Genomic DNA, 16,615 nt, shown 5'->3' with positions numbered 1-16,615 from the left:
TCTTCTTAACCTTTTTTATCTTCAGGGTTATTCTTATGTCCACATATGAATAATGTGGATATGTCTATTGGATTTGTGGCAGAAGGACCTCTGATACTATAAAACGCTGAATTTATCTATGTGGTGATTGATACAGATGTGTTTTGTCCTGTCACATTCCAGTCTGAGCACTATACATGCACAAAATTAGTTGCAGTGGGCCCTGAAACTGAAGCATGGAATAAGTACTTTTTATTTGGTTATTTATTTCTTGTTACCTTGCCGTTTGCTGCATACATACTGTTCTTTGCCATCATGACTGGTTCTAAAACACGGCTTGGGATTGTGTGCCCATGTGCCCAGGCAGTCACAAGAAACTAAGTGCCATAGTGGAAAAATATCTCTCTCTGTTTTCCTTCAGTAGATCTTTGCTATGAGGGTGGCCGATGGGAGAAGGTGTTCTGGAGAAGGCCATACTCGAGGCTGTAGCCTTCATCTATTTCTGCAGATGGCAGATACGTGCTGCGTGCCATTTGCGCTATTGGTGGAGTCTGTTCTGCAATGGATGGCCATTTCATTTCTGTGTGACTTGGAACAATTGTGTTTGTACAGATAACAGAAATTAGACTAGTTATCCCAGCTTTTCCTCTTGCACTCCTGTATTTCTTATTCATTCAAATTACTTACCATTGATGGCTTCCCACCATCTCAACCATTACTTCACTTGCAGGTGAAGCAGCTTTTCTCTTGGAAATTAAAGTTAAACTTCTGCTAGAGAATTCCCTTGGTAGGACTGTTAGGCCTCAAAATAGACTGAGGCATCTGATTTTTTTGTTACTTTTGGTATCTCCTTTCCCATTCATCCTGATGTCTTGTTTTTCTTGAACTTCTCAGTATCACTCAAAAGGGATAAAGTTCTTTCTAATCGTGCACTAGGAGATGGAGAGGCTGCGTGTAACAGTGTTAGCAGATCAGCACCAACAATGAAGGAAACAAGAAAGGAGATCTTGTGAGACAAGTAAGAAAAGACAAAGAACCACTGACAGTCTAAAGCTTTGCCTAAAACCAGTTGAGCCCAGGGGGCCAGAAGGAAAACTAACACATAGGGAGAACACCACCATGTTTATTCTTATAATTTCTGCGTTTTTAAAAAGTGTCGCTGAGCTCAATAGGCAACTTTAGTACCTGGACAAGAGGCGGTTCTGCTGTGTTAAATGGAAAATCTGTATTAATGAAAAAGCAGGAAACTGTTTGGAAAGGTAAGGTTAAAGGAGGGAGACTTCAGAGAGCAAGAAACTTGGAATCATAAAAGGAATGGTTGCTGTATATATGGATTTGAAGATATAAGTTGATGCAGGTGCCTTGAGAAGACTGGCATTGGCAGACAGGCCTTCTGTGTGAGTCTGCTTTGAGAGGAGTATCTTTGGCCTGAATCTCTAAATTGGGAATACATTCACAATGTACATACGTGTCACTTCATAGCTTACAAGCTTCATCTCAAAGTAGGAGCCAAACCCAATGGTTTTGCCTGACTCTGAGAGAATCCATAATTTCTCCCGTAGTTGTGTCCTGTGCATTGCTGTCTGGATTAATTGATTTAAAATGCTGTTTAAGTCAGCTCTGGACAGATACCTGTCACCTTACTGCTTCCCTTCCAGGAAAAGGAATTGAGCATGTTCCCCGTCGTTTTGTCCCCGCATCTCTCTCCTGTGTTGTGTTATGTTTTTCCAACATGCTATGATCAGTTCCATCCTTCTTAGCCCCCTTTTGATAAGATCAACACCTCTTTTTGTTGCCAAGCCCCTGCTCCCGGCCTCTCTGTTCATCCAAGGGAAAAGCCCTTGTTTGTGCAGCTGAGAAGCTGAGGATGATACCTCTGCAGTTGGAGTGCATCTTCTTTGGCAAATTGGACCTTTAAAATTGAGCATTCCTCGTAGAGATGGGAAGGTTTCAAGTACATTTAAAGCTCATGTTCCCACCCAGTTTTCCCTTTCAACTGACCTTCTTCTGGTCTTCAGTGATACAACAGCTGCCTCTTGGGTTTCCTTCCCCTCCTGGTTGCTTTAGTGTGTTGGCTTGTGAAGTTTTTCATGGGGAGTAGAATTTGTCCCATTTTGAATAAATAGTTCCAAAGCCACTAGACTATTTTATTATTTATATAGGTCAATAAAAAAGATTGATATTATTACTGTGTATGTAACAACACAACTTAAGATTTTCTTTGGCTTTCTGAGTGTAGTAAGTCTTTTATACAGCAGTATTCCAGAGTATGTACTTTTGTGTGGTTATGAGCATGTTTTATTTGGATAATAAATAATAAAATCAATGTTTGAACTCAAAACATAAAATACAGATGTAAAGTTTTTGTAAAGGTGTAGCTGTGGCGGGGGCACAGCTCATTCTAATGTTAGATTATAACTGCTGTTATTTTAACAAGTTGAAATGGCTGGATTTGTCCATGTGAAGCAGATTTTATCAGTGCTGTTCTACTGAAGTGGATTACTTATAGCAAATCCTCAGAATGTTCTTTATCTTCTTGTTCTGTGAAGAAACCCTTGTAAAAGCTAAATAATTAAGCTCATTATTGAAAACCTGGTTAGTATGACTGCAAAATCACTCATCCACCAGATTAATAATTGAGATTAACTTTTTACCCTGTCTATCTGAATTTCTTTGAAGGATAATGGGAACCACAGGAGTTGCACTGCTGAGAATGCCATGTCTGATTTGAAATCTGATAGTTGAAATAATTAATTGGTAACTAGACAGCTGTTTAACCCAAGGGCAAGTTCTGATGTCTGTCACTGTAGTGGCTCCATGTTTTCTGGTTTTGCTTAAGCTCTTAAAGGCTGTAAGTATTCTTGAGAAATTAACAGGAGTTGTATACCTAGCTCTAGCATCTTGGGCTTCCGATGACCTCTTCCATTTCTTCCCACTACACAAAGACTAACAAAGACCTCCCCAGTACAGGGAGATGAGAGGGGGAAAATGGCAGGTTTTCTTGGTTTTTTTTCCTTTTCTTTCTTTAAAAAAAAAAAAAAAAAAGTTTGATTTTCAGTGGGTCATATTAAGCTTTTGCGCTTTGAGTAGGAGCGAAAGAACTGCATGCTATTTTCCAGTGGCTCCTTAGGGAGAGCAGCACACAGTGGGTGAGGATGTCCTCGATGACTATGACCAGCTGGTCAATAGCTGACCTCTAATATCTTGAAGCGATAGTGTTATTTGCACACAAAATTGTGCAAATGCCTTTCTGAGGCTGACAGACTAGACTATGAGCCACTGAATTGAGCACCTGATTAATGTTGTCTTTTCTTGTGATTTTTTTATTTGCTTTTTTTCTCTGCTGCCTTCCTTCATCCTTTTCCCGCTTAACCCAGAAAAACTGATAGAGGGACTCAAATCTCCTGAGACTGCGCTTCTGCTCCCTGATATCCTGCCTCTCGCTGACCCCTTCGGTAGCACGACAGATGCTGTGAATGGTAAAAATAAACTCAGGGCACCTTCTCCCCTCTGTCTAACATGGCATGTCTTGTCCTGCATAATAACTCTGTGTGTTTACCCCCACTGGGCTCTCAAAACAGCCACTGATGTCAGTGAAACGCAATGTGATAGGAAGTTATGGATTATGCTGAGACAGATCTGCTTTTTCCCCATGAGACTAGCATCTGAGCAGTGAAGAGTGAAGTGATATTTGCATTTAACATCTAGGTTTGCCCATTTGGCACAATAACATGGCATGATTGTGCCTTGTGTGTACCTTCTGGTCTTGGTAGAAGAAAGTTAATTGTTGACTGAAGAAGATGCAAAAAATCCCTCTGCTGAGGACTTGATGTGTATCCATGGCCTGGGCACTGAGCATCTCTTGTCTCTCCATCGACCCTCAGCAGGATGAGGACAGCGTTGCATTTGACCTGGGGCATATGCTGAGAATAAACATGCTGGGCTGCGATGTGCCCAGATGCAACAGGCTCCAGGCAGTGTAAAGATTTCAGAGTGTGGAAGAATTGTATTTTCACCTACTTGCCAAATGTACTAAAGACCAATAATTTCAGGCTGCGGTTAGTTGCAATGAGCTGCTGTTGTGGTTGTGGGTCCCAGCAAGGGTCCCCTGGCTAGTTGGTTGCAGCCTTGTAGCTTTGAGTAGGTAGGAAATTAATCACCTTAATAGTAAGACTTTCTTTTCTCCCTTTTGCAATTTTTGGCAGTTGTCTGAATACTCTTAGATAATGATCCTGCAAATCACAGGCACCACACACACTGCTATGCCAACAAAAATACTCATTAATCCTTCTTAGGCTGACCAATTAGACCATTTCTGGTCCTAGCATTTGAGTGCGTCCTTGTTCTTTAATTTAACTTCTTGGTTCTTACCTTGATATTGGTCCTTGAGGAAGAGACCCAGACATGCATTATACTTGGCAAGTATGACTGTCACAGTTATCTTCCATGTCTCTCTCCCTCCCCTTTATGGTTTCTATAAAGAGAAATCCTTCTATCCAGCCTTTGTAAACATCTCCTTTGGTATTCACATAATGGACATCAACATCAGATGATCCTGGGGACTGATGTTTTCAATAACATGTTGAGTTCCAAAATTTGATCAGCTCTTTGTTCCACTGGGCACTCAAAATGGGGGAAAAAAAAAACCAAAACAAACATGTCTTGGCTTTTTACAAGTTTAACTGGAAATATGCTAAGGACTCCACAGTAGATATTTTAATGATCTCTTACTTTTAATGCAAGGGGACTCCATAAAGGTCAGTGTTTTCCTTTTTGCTGGAAAAGGATTTTGCAAAAGCTCGTAGTTATTTGTCCAGCCCCAAGCCTTCTGTTTAGCTTCAGTGCAAGCATTAATTAACCTCCCATTCTACCCTCTGGATATTTCAAATTGGGCTTGCACAAATACAAATAAATAAATATAACACAATAAAACTCAAGCCCAACAAACACTAATGTGTTACAATCTTCCCTCATGATTAAATTAACATTGGTCTAACTTCAGCCTCTCATTGTGGCCAACGTGGCTGACATACTAAAGGGTCACTAAAGGATTCAGACAACTGCCACCTTAGTTCCTACTTATGCTGTGTCTTGCAAACTAATCTCTGGCTTCTTCTCTGCTCTGGTATTTTGCACATTTGGAAAGGAAAACTCGACGTAGCTGTTGAGAGTCTCATACCGGGCCTCGAGGCTCCATTACCCCAACGCCTTGTGTCACAGACTGAGTCGATTGCATCCAACAGAACAGGTTGGTGAGGCAGGAGGGTGTTGGGGGGCAGGGATGCATCGTACCCACGTGGGCTATGTAAATCAGAAGGCACTATCTGCTTGAACATAAGCATCTCCGCTGCTTTTCCCACCAGTGTAAACTGGGCTTGTTTGTGTGTCTGGGAAGTGGTTGCTGCATGGTTCCTTGAAGGTCAATGTCACTTTTCTCCTTGTGAAAAACAGTACAGTATTCCTTCAACCCACTGTTACAGATCAGTAAGTGCCAGAGTATTGCTCCAGTGAAATAGTTTTGAAGTCTGGAGCAGCCACTGATTTGGGTCTGTTCTGGTGGGGCATGTTGGTAAGCACTTCAAGTCCCTTCTTAAATGTGAAGGCCTTAATCTGGCCACTTTTGCAGCAGATCGACTCAACCTCTTTTCAGAGGTCTCTGAGTTTTGCCACCGCAGTTTTGCTGGAGAGTCTCTGCAACTCTTTCCTTCCCCATGCTCCCCTTCACTCCCCCTACTTTAACCTGTCCCTCGCGTGGGATTTTGTTGTTGTGTATGCAGCTGTAGAGGGCAGTTAGCCCCAGAGAACATGTTAAAGTTGCTAAAGGTGTTGGGAATAGCTCTGCCCTCACTGCAGAGCAGTAAGAAGTGTTTTCTGTCATTAAAAAATGGTAGCTTTTGTGGTGGCTTTGCATCAAAGCTCTGTTTGTACGCTAAGCGGACGGGAATAGGAATGTGAGAGTATGAGCTTAACCGTGTTTGTGTCCTGTTTAATGCTACCTTGTGGCCTTTGGATGTGAACCTGGATTCAGACTCTCTCACTGGGGAGGACTCTCTGCTTGACTGTTCTCTGCTTTCTAACCCTGCTGCTGACCTCTTGGATGAATTTGCTCCCGTAGCTTTCTCAGCTCAACCTCACAAAGGTAAACTGTCCCTTTGTCTCTAACACCTAATCGGTCCTGGGATGCAGACTTTAGCTATTGTGAAATGAAGCTGATAACTGTTTACACAGGACATGCTCTGATCTGTGTTCTGGTGGTGTGGGGTTTTTTTGCCCAAGCCATTGTTTGTTTTCTTCCCAAGCTGGTGAAACTTGGAATGCACGTTGAAGTACTAAAGGAAGAATAGAGATAAAAGTATTCAGCCTGACTGTAAAGACAAGGCTTGTCAGGACAAGTGGCATCTTCCATAAAACTGGGATACAGCAGAAAGGATACAGTAGGTATCCCAAAGGGTGGGCTTTTGTGTGCAACCCTTCAGGTTTGTAAGTGAATGCACTCTGGTTTTGCTTTTTGCACATGGGATTTATGACCTGCTTTTATGCTACGTTATTAATTCTGGAAAGGAGCCTGATAGTCATCTCTACTGATATCACAGGTTTTTGAAATGAAAGGAATTTTTTGTTTGTTTGTTAGAGTTAGTGTCAGAGAGATGTGACTGAGCTCTTTCAGATCTGGAGAATATTTTCCTTTTCAGAAGTTATCCAGAGAAGGTTCTGGAGTCAAACAGTAGTGTCACAGCAAAGGTGAATTGAAGTTGCAATATCCAACTGAAAAATGGAACAGTTTCATAGTAACACAGGAAAGCAGAGCTGAGGAGGAGAAGTGACCATGTGTGTTAATTTGCAAGAGGTGTACATCAGCCCTTGCAGTTGTAGTACATCAGTATTTGAGCTTCAGTAGACTTGTGGAAATACTGTGGAGTAATCGAAGTTCTGTTCTCTTTCCACTAACAAGCAAGAGTAGAGGACGCTGGGAAGCTGGGCCTTAACTGGGATGGCTTTGTTTTCCAAGCTGTATGCTAAAATCTGGGCCCTCTCCCTGCAGTGTGGCTGGAGCAGTGGCACTGGAGTAGACTGAAGAGCTATCAGCTGGAGTGTGACTTACATGTGAACTTTTCCTGCTCTGTTCTGACACATCCCTACCATGGGCTAAGCAGTTATGAACAGTGCATGTGTCCCTTGGGAACAGTACCAGATGTTAGCCAATGACTCTCACATATGCCAAGCTTGTAGTGAATATTGGGTGGTACACGTCTTAAGGGTCTGGAGCACAAGTGAGATGAGTTCGTTGCTGAGGGAACTGGGGTTGTTGAGCTTGGAGAAAAGGAGGCTGAGGGGAGACCTTCTGGGTCTCTCCAGCTCCCTGAAAGGAGGGTGGAGAGAGGTGAGGGTGGGTCTCTTCTCTCAAGTAACTAGTGATATGACAAGATGAAATGGCCTCAAGTTGTGCCAGGGGAGGTTCAGGTTGGAAAAACTTCTTCACCAAAAGAGTTGTCAAGCATTGGAACAGGCTGCCCAGGGAAGTGGTGGAGTCACCATGCCTGGAGGTGTCTCCAGGAAAAAAATGTGTAGACATGGCAATTCAGGACATGGTTTAGTGGGCATGGTGGTGTTGGGTTGACGGTTGGACTTGATGATCTTAAAGGTCTTTTCCAACCTGAATGATTCCATGATTCTACCTGGGTGGGAGGGAAGAACAGGACTTCTGTGCTATTTACTGTCTTGAAAAGGGAGGCCCAGGGCACAAATGCTGGACGCCCCCTGACGATGGGTTTTGTTTAGCTCATTTGATAAGTATCCCTGTAGCAACAGAAAGTGATCTATCCTTAGAGGAATCACTATAAAAACAGTCTGTAATCAATTTTTACACTTGATGGCATTTCCAAATGAGTTTGTGTTATTCATAGAGCTTTTGGGTTTAAACAAGCAGTTGTTCTAATTGTTCATTGCTATAATACACTTCCATGCCACTTTATTTTGAGTAAATGGCTTGACATGTATGTCAAACAGTTATTACTCCATGTCTGGAGCATAGCAAAGCCAAAACTTTGTTGGTGTGACTTAATGAGAAAATGAATTAACAGACTCCTGCATGACTTCTCCCAGGTTGCCCTGCTGTTCCCTCTGAGATGAGAAAGGCTCACATTTGACAAGGAAAGTGAGAGTAGAAGGAGTGTTGAGGGAGGCAAAATATTAAAAACTTCCAAAACTCATTTATGGTTTTCACACCCTGTTTTTATAGCTCTGGGTATGCATCTGTGTGTGGTGGGGTTTTTTGTTTGTTTGTTTGTTTGTGTTTTTTTTTACTTTGTTTATCCAGTCCTGGCTTTGGTGATGTAAAGCACCTGTGGGGTAGCTGCTGCTATCTGTGAGTATAATCAGCCTGTGGAACTGCAATCCTGCAAGTTATCAGTGGGGCTTGAAAAAGCAGCTGTGGTCTGGGCATGGATTGATCCTCCAACCATGCCATAGCATCCTTTCCTTTGTGCTTTACTAGGTTGTTTTCTGGCCACTGAATTTTTGCTCAGCCTTCAGGATTCCCTAATTTGTATTTGCTGAATAGAACACCAAGCTGCACGTATGCGAGAGGGGAGAATTCTTCTACTTATGGTGATATATATAGCTCACTAAGGTGAGCTCAAACACTTCAAACACTTTTGAAGTAATTTTGCCCAAAGAGGAACATCACCAGCCTTTCCCTCTCCTTAGGAACAGTAGTTCATAATTGAGCAGTGCTCCTTCAGTAGCTGCTTGTACAGCAAGCTCCAGAGCTCTGAGCAATTGTGTGCATCAATGAAATGAAATGGAAATACAGTGCTTGCAAAGGCTCCCAAGTAGGTTGAGAAGAGCCACAAGTAAATAACTCCAGAGGCAGAGTGATGACAAGATGAGACTTTCCATTAAGATGAAACATCTTTGTATTTTTGACACTTTACAACTGGTCTTCTATAAAATGTGTGGGGCTTTTTTCTGGGTCTGATCCTCCAGAGGACAGTGTATTTCCACAAATGGTTTCTCACATCATCTCACCCAAAATCTGTGAGCATATTTGTCAGCTTTAGGTAAAGAGCTTTTGTTCTTTATAGGAATCAAACAGGAATGTTCCTTGGAAACCATCAGCTTGTACATGTCCTTGCTAGGCTTTCAGAAATTTTCATGTAGTAGTAAAGGACCAGATTCTGGAAGGTATTTTAGGTGTCTAAAGTAACAAGTAGTGATGCACAGTGAGTGTGTGGAAGTCCCTAAAGGTATGTAATTGCCTGATAAGGCAGATAAATGTCTTGTCTATTGTGGAGGTTGTTGGAAATGTCTAACTGCAGTTGATGTGGTTTGAAATCAATGGAATTATGTGGCAGAACTGCTCTAGGTGGCCTTTAAAAAATTTCTCTCTGTATCTAGTTACATCTTCAGGTATTTAAACTCCTTGGTAATCTGACTTCATATTGCACTACTTTTTTTTTTTTTTATGGCTGTAGGTGAAAGCTCAGGGGTTTTGTCTCATGTAGATGACTGGAATTTCTTCTGTGTTTTGTTTTGTTTTGTTTGTTTGTTTGTTTTTTTTCCCCCTGCTCTTTTCGTCTCCTTGTGACTGAGCTGGTAACTGGAGAGCCAGATTGCTCTCTCAAACTGTAATAATATCAGACAGCCACTGGATGATGACAAAGAATACCTTCAATCCTTGGGAATTTAAGCCCCAGGCTTTTACCACAGCTTTGAACTATGCCAATTGTTAAGCCTACAGATTGACCAAATTTTATTTTGGTTCTCATGACTTGGCTTGCTTTTCAGTTTGTTTCCACACATCCCCCCCTCCACTTTTGTATTTAATCGCCTCTCTTACTTCTTATCTTCTTACCAAAGACTTACCAACTTAGTTTTGTCTTTTAATTGAAACTCCTGCTTCTGAACCCCATCTCTGAAAACATAAAGATGTTCTAACACTTTTTAGCAATTCTAACCAGCCTTCTTTGCTATCTTTGCTTCTTTTCTGTTTTGCTGTTTCTCCTTTATGCTGCAGAAGATACTAACCTGATATCAGGCTTTGATGCTCCTGAGGGCTCTGAAAAAGTGACAGAAGATGAGTTTGACCCAATTCCAGTGTTGATATCCAAAAATTCACAAGGTAAGCCAGGATTTGGGCATGAAAAAGGGAAGAAAAAGAGGAAAACATTGAACATAAATTAGTTCTGGGGCAGTGATGCTGCAGCACATGTGAAGTAATGCAAATTGTAAACTGTAAGATACTATCATTGTAGCATTTAGTGAGCTTAGTGTTTCTCTGATTTATACTGGCCTTGAAATTTTTCTAGATTCTGTGTTTGGAAGAAGCTTGTGTGTCCAAGAAGATAATAGACATGTGAGCATCTTTAGGTCCAATGAAGTAATTTCTACCAGTCTGTTAGGCAGGGCACACAAATACCTCTGTGGCTAAAGTGCGATGGAGAACTGCGTTCTCCAACGTTCTTATTGACTGTTCAAGCCAATGGAAGGACGTTCTTCGACTTTTCAATGAACTTGGCATGAAGCGCAAGAAAGGGAGGTGATGATAATCCTTTATAACTCTGAAACTCCTGCTGGAAGTCTTTTTCCACTTCTGACTGATGACTTTCAAAGGTGCCTGTGGGAACTGAGTGTGAGATGTTTGGCAGGTGGTACCCACCTCCTTTGAAGAGCTTTGAGCAGCAGTCAGAGTCATTAGGACAGAGACTGTAAAGTTTCTCCTTTTTACAGCATTCTTGTCACCTAGATCACACTAACATGGATCTTTGCAAGCAGTTTCAGTCTTATATAAAGTTAAGTCTAAGAAACAGCACTGTTGCCTTAAAAGAAATAATAGTGCTGTATTTTGTAGGTCTGGTAAGGACAGAAGTAAGTGTTTTGCAGTCTGGTCAGTCAAATAGGTTTTGGGTGTTTTGTTTTGTGTATTTTTTTTTTAATTTTAGGTTGATGGTAGAACTTTTTTTACTTCCCTAACTCCTGTTTTTGTTTACAGCATGCATGTGCTGTGCACCTGCTCTGCATCTAGTGCTAGCTTTCAAAGACTGACACTCATTACAAAAAGTTCTCAGACATTAGAATCTCTGTCTGCTGAAAGTCAGAGAAGGTTTCTACCAAAGTTGGGCCAAGATAGGCTACCTTGAATGAAAAGGAGCATCTTTCCTTCTATATCAAAGCACCAGTTACAGAAAGCCACATGATAGCTCAAGTCTTCCTGAAGTAGCTGGCAACTCAAAAATACTCTTAAAACACGAAATAATTTTCAAGATTTAAAACTTTAAACACCCCTTTCTGTAGGTTGTGGGAGTTCTTATAGTTGCTTTATAGATCCTTTCGTATGGAAAGAATTACACAGCTTGGATGTAAACTCTGGGAAAAATAAGTGGTTTGTAGAGACTTATGGGCTGCCATGATGTTTTTCCATGCAAGTCTAGTGAGCTAGGTTTGGGGGGTGGGGAGAGGGTGGAAAAGCAAGCAGGGGAATGTTGTTGCTATTGCGATGCAAGTAATGAGAAGAGCTTGAGCAATTTTGTGTTTTGCTTTGACTTTTTTTCTTGCTTGCTTGCTCTTGAACATCTGAAACTGTCGTGTGTGTGTGTCCTGTTCAATACTGAATTCCTATCTCTCACACTTTCAGGTGGGCATTCTAGAAACAACAGTGGAAGCTCTGAGTCCAGTCTTCCCAACATAGCCAGGTCTTTACTGCTGGTGGATCAGCTCATAGACCTGTAGCAGTGACACAGTAGCAGACGCAGTTTCTGTAACGTACCTAATCCTCCGTTTTCATTTCCAGAAGAGTTACCTTCAGTTGTGGTTCTTTTGGGCTTCCCCCCCCGCCCCCCTCCTTAATTAAAAGAAAAACAAATCTGCCAACAGGAGACAGTCACCCACCTTTCTCCCTGTCTTCCCATGCCCTGCAGAAGATTCTCTCTCAGTTCTCCAGGTAGTCTTCTCTAAAGTTGGTGGTAAAAACCTGTTGTGGTTCCTTCTGCACTGTCTTTGCTAGCCTATGTCTAAAGGGAGCACCGTCCTTAGCTGCCCTGCTGACATGTACACATAGCACCATGGAAAGCCTAACTGTAAATTAATCAGATAATCGTAGCTGATGTATGATCCATGTGTACAACAGACTCCTTTCTCCTTAGAGTAGTGCGTGAACAACTGTGTTTCAATCTTTGCATTTGTGTTTTTTGGATTTGGTTTTTGTTTTGTTCCTGTTTTCTAATGAATGGGCAGGAGGAAGGGGACGGGTGAAATGGGTAGGGACATCCCTCTCCTGCAGAATACAAGTTAGGAGAGCTGATGTTTCTGAATTGCCAGTATATGCTTCAGAGGAGGAAAAAGCACTGAACTCCTCTGAAGTAAGTCTTGCCTAGTACCTCTGGTGATGGTGCATATGAAAAGAGTTTTCTGGACTGCCCCAGCTAATGGTTTGCTGTTTAACAATCCTGCTTGTGAATGAACTGCGCTTCCCTGGGGGAGGGGGAAAAAAAAAGAAAACAGATTGTTAAAGCTGCAAAAATGACCCTAAGTGAAATATAACAAGGTTTTGAACCAAATACATGTGAGTATGGCTGTGACTACCATTTTGTTGACTTTTTTTTTTTGGATGAAAAGGGCATTGTGGCAGCAGCAGATGTATTTTCTGTGACTTCTTTTCTGTGTTTGACTGGAAAAAAAGAAAATCCCCCCAACCTACTGTAAATTGTATATGAAACAATTTGTCCTACGGTTGTTTGTCTATTTTTAATCCTGGTTTTAGTCAAGCATCTGTTATCTGTTCTGGGTTCCTCGTTTTCTCTTGTAACTGCATATAGTGCAAACCAGTTGAGTATGGAACCATTTGTTTCAGTAGACAAAGGTTACTGTGGACTTTATTCCACTCTTCAGTCTTTGTGGAACAAGCATGCACTTGGTTCAGATGATTTGAAATAAGTGCTGCTACAACTTGATGGGTTTTACCTTTTCTTTTTCCCTTCACATGCTTAGTTTGTCAACTAGCTGGATACGCTAAACTTGTTTTCATTGGCTTATGGTCATGAAGTCCGGAATTTTACCTTGTATTTGAAAGCTCTTTCTGAACAGAAGGACTCTTCCTCTGTAGTGGAATAATTACTAGCTTACTGCTAACCTTGTGTATGTGTACGTAGCTGTATTAGTAGAAGTGCAGTTTCCCATGTGCGAAAGTATGAACGACTGAAATATGTATGTACTGACCTCTCACTAAGAAGGAAAGAAATCAAAGTTTGTGACTGCTCCTTTCCCATCTCCAGTCTCCCTGCTATTCCCCCACCCCAACACTTAGTTTAACAAATTCTGTAAATAGAACTACCATCAATTGTGTCTGCTCTACATTACTCTTCTTTTAAAACCTCCACTTAATAATAAAAGTATTGCTTAAGTGTGTTGTATCATTACATGTGTATACTGCACTTTCCAAGAGAAGCTTTACATGAGAACTATGGAAATGACCTTAGTAAAATTATGGATAGAACTTTATTATTTTTTGTTTTATATTCCTAAAGCACAGGCAAGCTGGACTGGAAAACATGAAGACACTATAGATAGAAAGTTATTGTATAGTCAGATACTGAGATTATATGAAAAGAGAATGGATTTTAAAAAGTAACCACCTACTGTATATTAGAAACAAAGATTTCTGTGAATTAAAGTACTTTTAAAGAATGTTTAAGATTTTAAATCTAATGGCACTTGTTCAAGGGTTCTGGAAAAAAATATAAATGCACTGGGTTGTTAATATTGCTATTAAATAAGCAGATGTGAATGTTTATTTTATTGCTTTTTCCAGTAGCTGTTCATGGATCTGGGTGGGAAATACGATACAATGGAAGCATACATTTTTAGAGATGTCTGTTATCTAGACCTCCTTCATCAGAAAATACACACCACTTATTTGCAAAATGAATGGAAAATGCAAAATGAGTGGATATTTGGGATTAGTTTTAAGCTCTCAAAAAAATGTGACTGTCCTATGGGCGTTAGGTTTTAGTGTTGGTGGGCTGCTCCAAAGTTGAAGAGTTTGTATGAAAGCTGCTGCTGTGAAGGAACCTCAGCTGGTGTCTGCATGGGAGAAGTCTGGTACCCAGCATTCCTGAAGTGGTGTAAGAATGGTTCGCTCTTACAGCTGTGGTTGGAGCCTTGTTTGAAGCCATGGGAGATGTTTCTGTCCCCTTTTAAGGGTGGTAGGGTCAGGTGTTGTTAAGTAACAGAATACAAACCTACAGGCAGCAAAATCACAGCAGAGTGATTCTCCTCTCTACCTGGAATGTGCTCTTTGTTCATGTTGGGGTGACAGAGGAGCCTGGAGTTTGTAGCAATGTTTTTGGCATTAACTATTTTGATGGATCCTCCTTATAGGATACTGCAAATACAACCACAGTACACGGAGCAATTTCCTTTCAAGTCAAGGCTGTGCTTTGGATGCGAGAATAAGCTCAGGTTTTGGGGTGGCAAGATGTTGAAAGGAATAGCTGAAACTTAGATGATGGTTCTCGCTTACTTTGAGGGGGCTTGGGTTTTGAATTGCCCCCACCTTTGGAAATCTCCCCAGTTCATCTTCTAACTGGATAAGCACAAGTGTCACACCCACAATTCGGAAATCAGCAAATTTGTATTGTATCTGACAATATCCACTGTGGGAGTATCTGTCCTAAAACCTGAAGACATTGCAGCTTCCTGAATTCTTGCTGACCGAGTCTTCACAGGGTTTCGTGGGACTTGGCCTGGGCGGCAGGTGCTTTGCAACCTGCTGGAGAAGTCTGAGAGATGGGTGGAAAAATCTCAGCGCTGGTGGCTTTGTGGCAGATCTTCTGCATCTTCTAACATCCCATTTACCACAAGCGAATGGCAGCTTGAGTGAATCTCTGTATAGACCAAAATTATTTTTAGAAGGGGTTTCTTGTAGATGAATAATGATGATGTTCTTTAGCCTGAAAGCTTGCAGGATGTTGCTTCCAGTAACTTTCCAAAACTACCTTATTTAAAAATTGAATAATTTTTTTTTTTTTGTTATTACAGTGAAAGTTCAGATGCAATTCAGACCAAAGATAGAGTTCAGCAAGTTTTGGGGTATCCAAGCAAACACAAAATGTAGAGGATGTGAGCTTCTGCCTACAGAAAATGTCATCGAGCACATCTTGTACTGTACTAGCATCTGAAGTGTGTGTGTGTCTGTATGGAGGAAGTTAATTTCTTTTTAGCCAATACATTTTCTAGTTCAGGAACTCATGGGAATCGGTCAGAGTTGGGGAGTAGCTGGCATGGGTGTGGAGGAAGGGTGAATGTGACACGGGGACTGCTCTGATGAATGAGGCTTATTGGTCAACTCGCTGAACCAGTCATCGGGTGAGACTAGTTCCTGTGACTTCTCTTTGCTGAGGCGTGTGGGCATGGCACATTAAAACCACATCATTCCAGTAGGAAAGATAGACTTGGGGTAGTGGGAAAAAGGATTTTATTTGTATTTATTTTTTGTTCCTGTGTAGTCTATTTCCATAACTGAAAGAAGCTGTGCTCCGGGGACAGCCGTGCCTACGCACAGATCCATGCACAGCGTCAGATCTGGCTGTTCTTGGGAGGAAGGGTGGGCTGCTTGGCTGGGGTTGTTCTAAGGACATTGCTGAGTGTGAGCCTTGTGCTCCTGCCCTCCACAGGTGGGAGTTTAACCCCTAGAAACTCACCTGGTGTTTTTCTCAGATGGTCACAGACTGCATCTTAAAAATGACTTGCAGATGTAACACTTGGCTTGTGCATAGTACAAATGAGGGAAAAACCAAACAATGCTGTTAGTCTCCAGTGGGTCCATCGTGTTTGTAAACTGCTGGAATATGGTGTGCTGGGTTAGTGCATTTAACACCTGCCCTGTCTTACTTTGCATGGTGCAAATCACTGTACAAGTGGCAAAACTAGAACATTAAATTCCTGATCTTCTTGAACTGGAGACCCTAGATCTGCTCCCAGATCTACCATTGTGCAGAGACTTCGAGCAGAAACGCTTAATTCTCCTGTCCAAATTGGTGTTCAGTGGCATAGTAACAGTGATGCTGACGTTTGGTGTTCTGCTTTGGTACCTCCTCACTGGAAGCGCTGTATGGGGGTAGTTCTGTGTTGTTGTTCAATGATATTGCTTGAAGAAATTGAAATACAAGGGAAAACTGCACTGTTTCAACAACGAAGGAATGAGAAGTCTTTTAACCCCTTCAAATGCGAATCTTGCATACTAGTAATTGTGCTGATTTTTGTTGCTGTATGTTGTGGCCTTCCTGACTTTGGCTTGATAAAATCAGGAGAGTTATTTGGTGGAAGAGCAGCTTTAGACTTTAGGAATGCCTCTGCTTCCCCTGACTTTCTTGGTTTGGGCTGTGGTCCAGAAATGAGATCATCATCTTGGTGACTGCTCTGCTGCCTTTCAGCCCCCTGTAATAGGGAGAGTAAACGTTTTATAGCTTTCCTGTCAGTTATTTTCCCATTCCAGTGCACCGTTTTCCTGAAAAGATGAGGGGACTCCATGGGCCAGTGCTGCAACTCAAGGGTAAATGGTCTTTTCAGGTTGCTGTCTGAAGACACGCAGGGTGTGTTCCTAGGGTACTGAGTGATAAGTGTTTTTATTGCTAAGGTTCTC

General features: G+C 41.7%; 1 protein-coding gene across 1 annotated transcript; it reads left to right on the top strand.

Annotated features, from left to right (window-relative positions):
* Positions 1-3,268: 3,268 nt before the first annotated feature.
* Positions 3,269-12,418, top strand: LOC104520260 (AP2-associated protein kinase 1; the record flags this gene model as incomplete). The annotated part of the gene is made up of 5 exons (XM_029085362.1): positions 3,269-3,458; positions 5,126-5,227; positions 6,008-6,118; positions 9,995-10,099; positions 11,612-12,418. Coding segments are annotated over 5 exons (603 nt in total), but the record flags the coding sequence as incomplete, so codon positions are not given.
* Positions 12,419-16,615: the final 4,197 nt, after the last annotated feature.

This window comes from Antrostomus carolinensis, unplaced genomic scaffold (genome assembly GCF_000700745.2).
Source record: "Antrostomus carolinensis isolate BGI_N321 unplaced genomic scaffold, ASM70074v2 scaffold45946, whole genome shotgun sequence".
NCBI classification, from domain to species: domain Eukaryota; kingdom Metazoa; phylum Chordata; class Aves; order Caprimulgiformes; family Caprimulgidae; genus Antrostomus; species Antrostomus carolinensis.
This window is presented reverse-complemented; position numbering and strand designations above follow the sequence as displayed.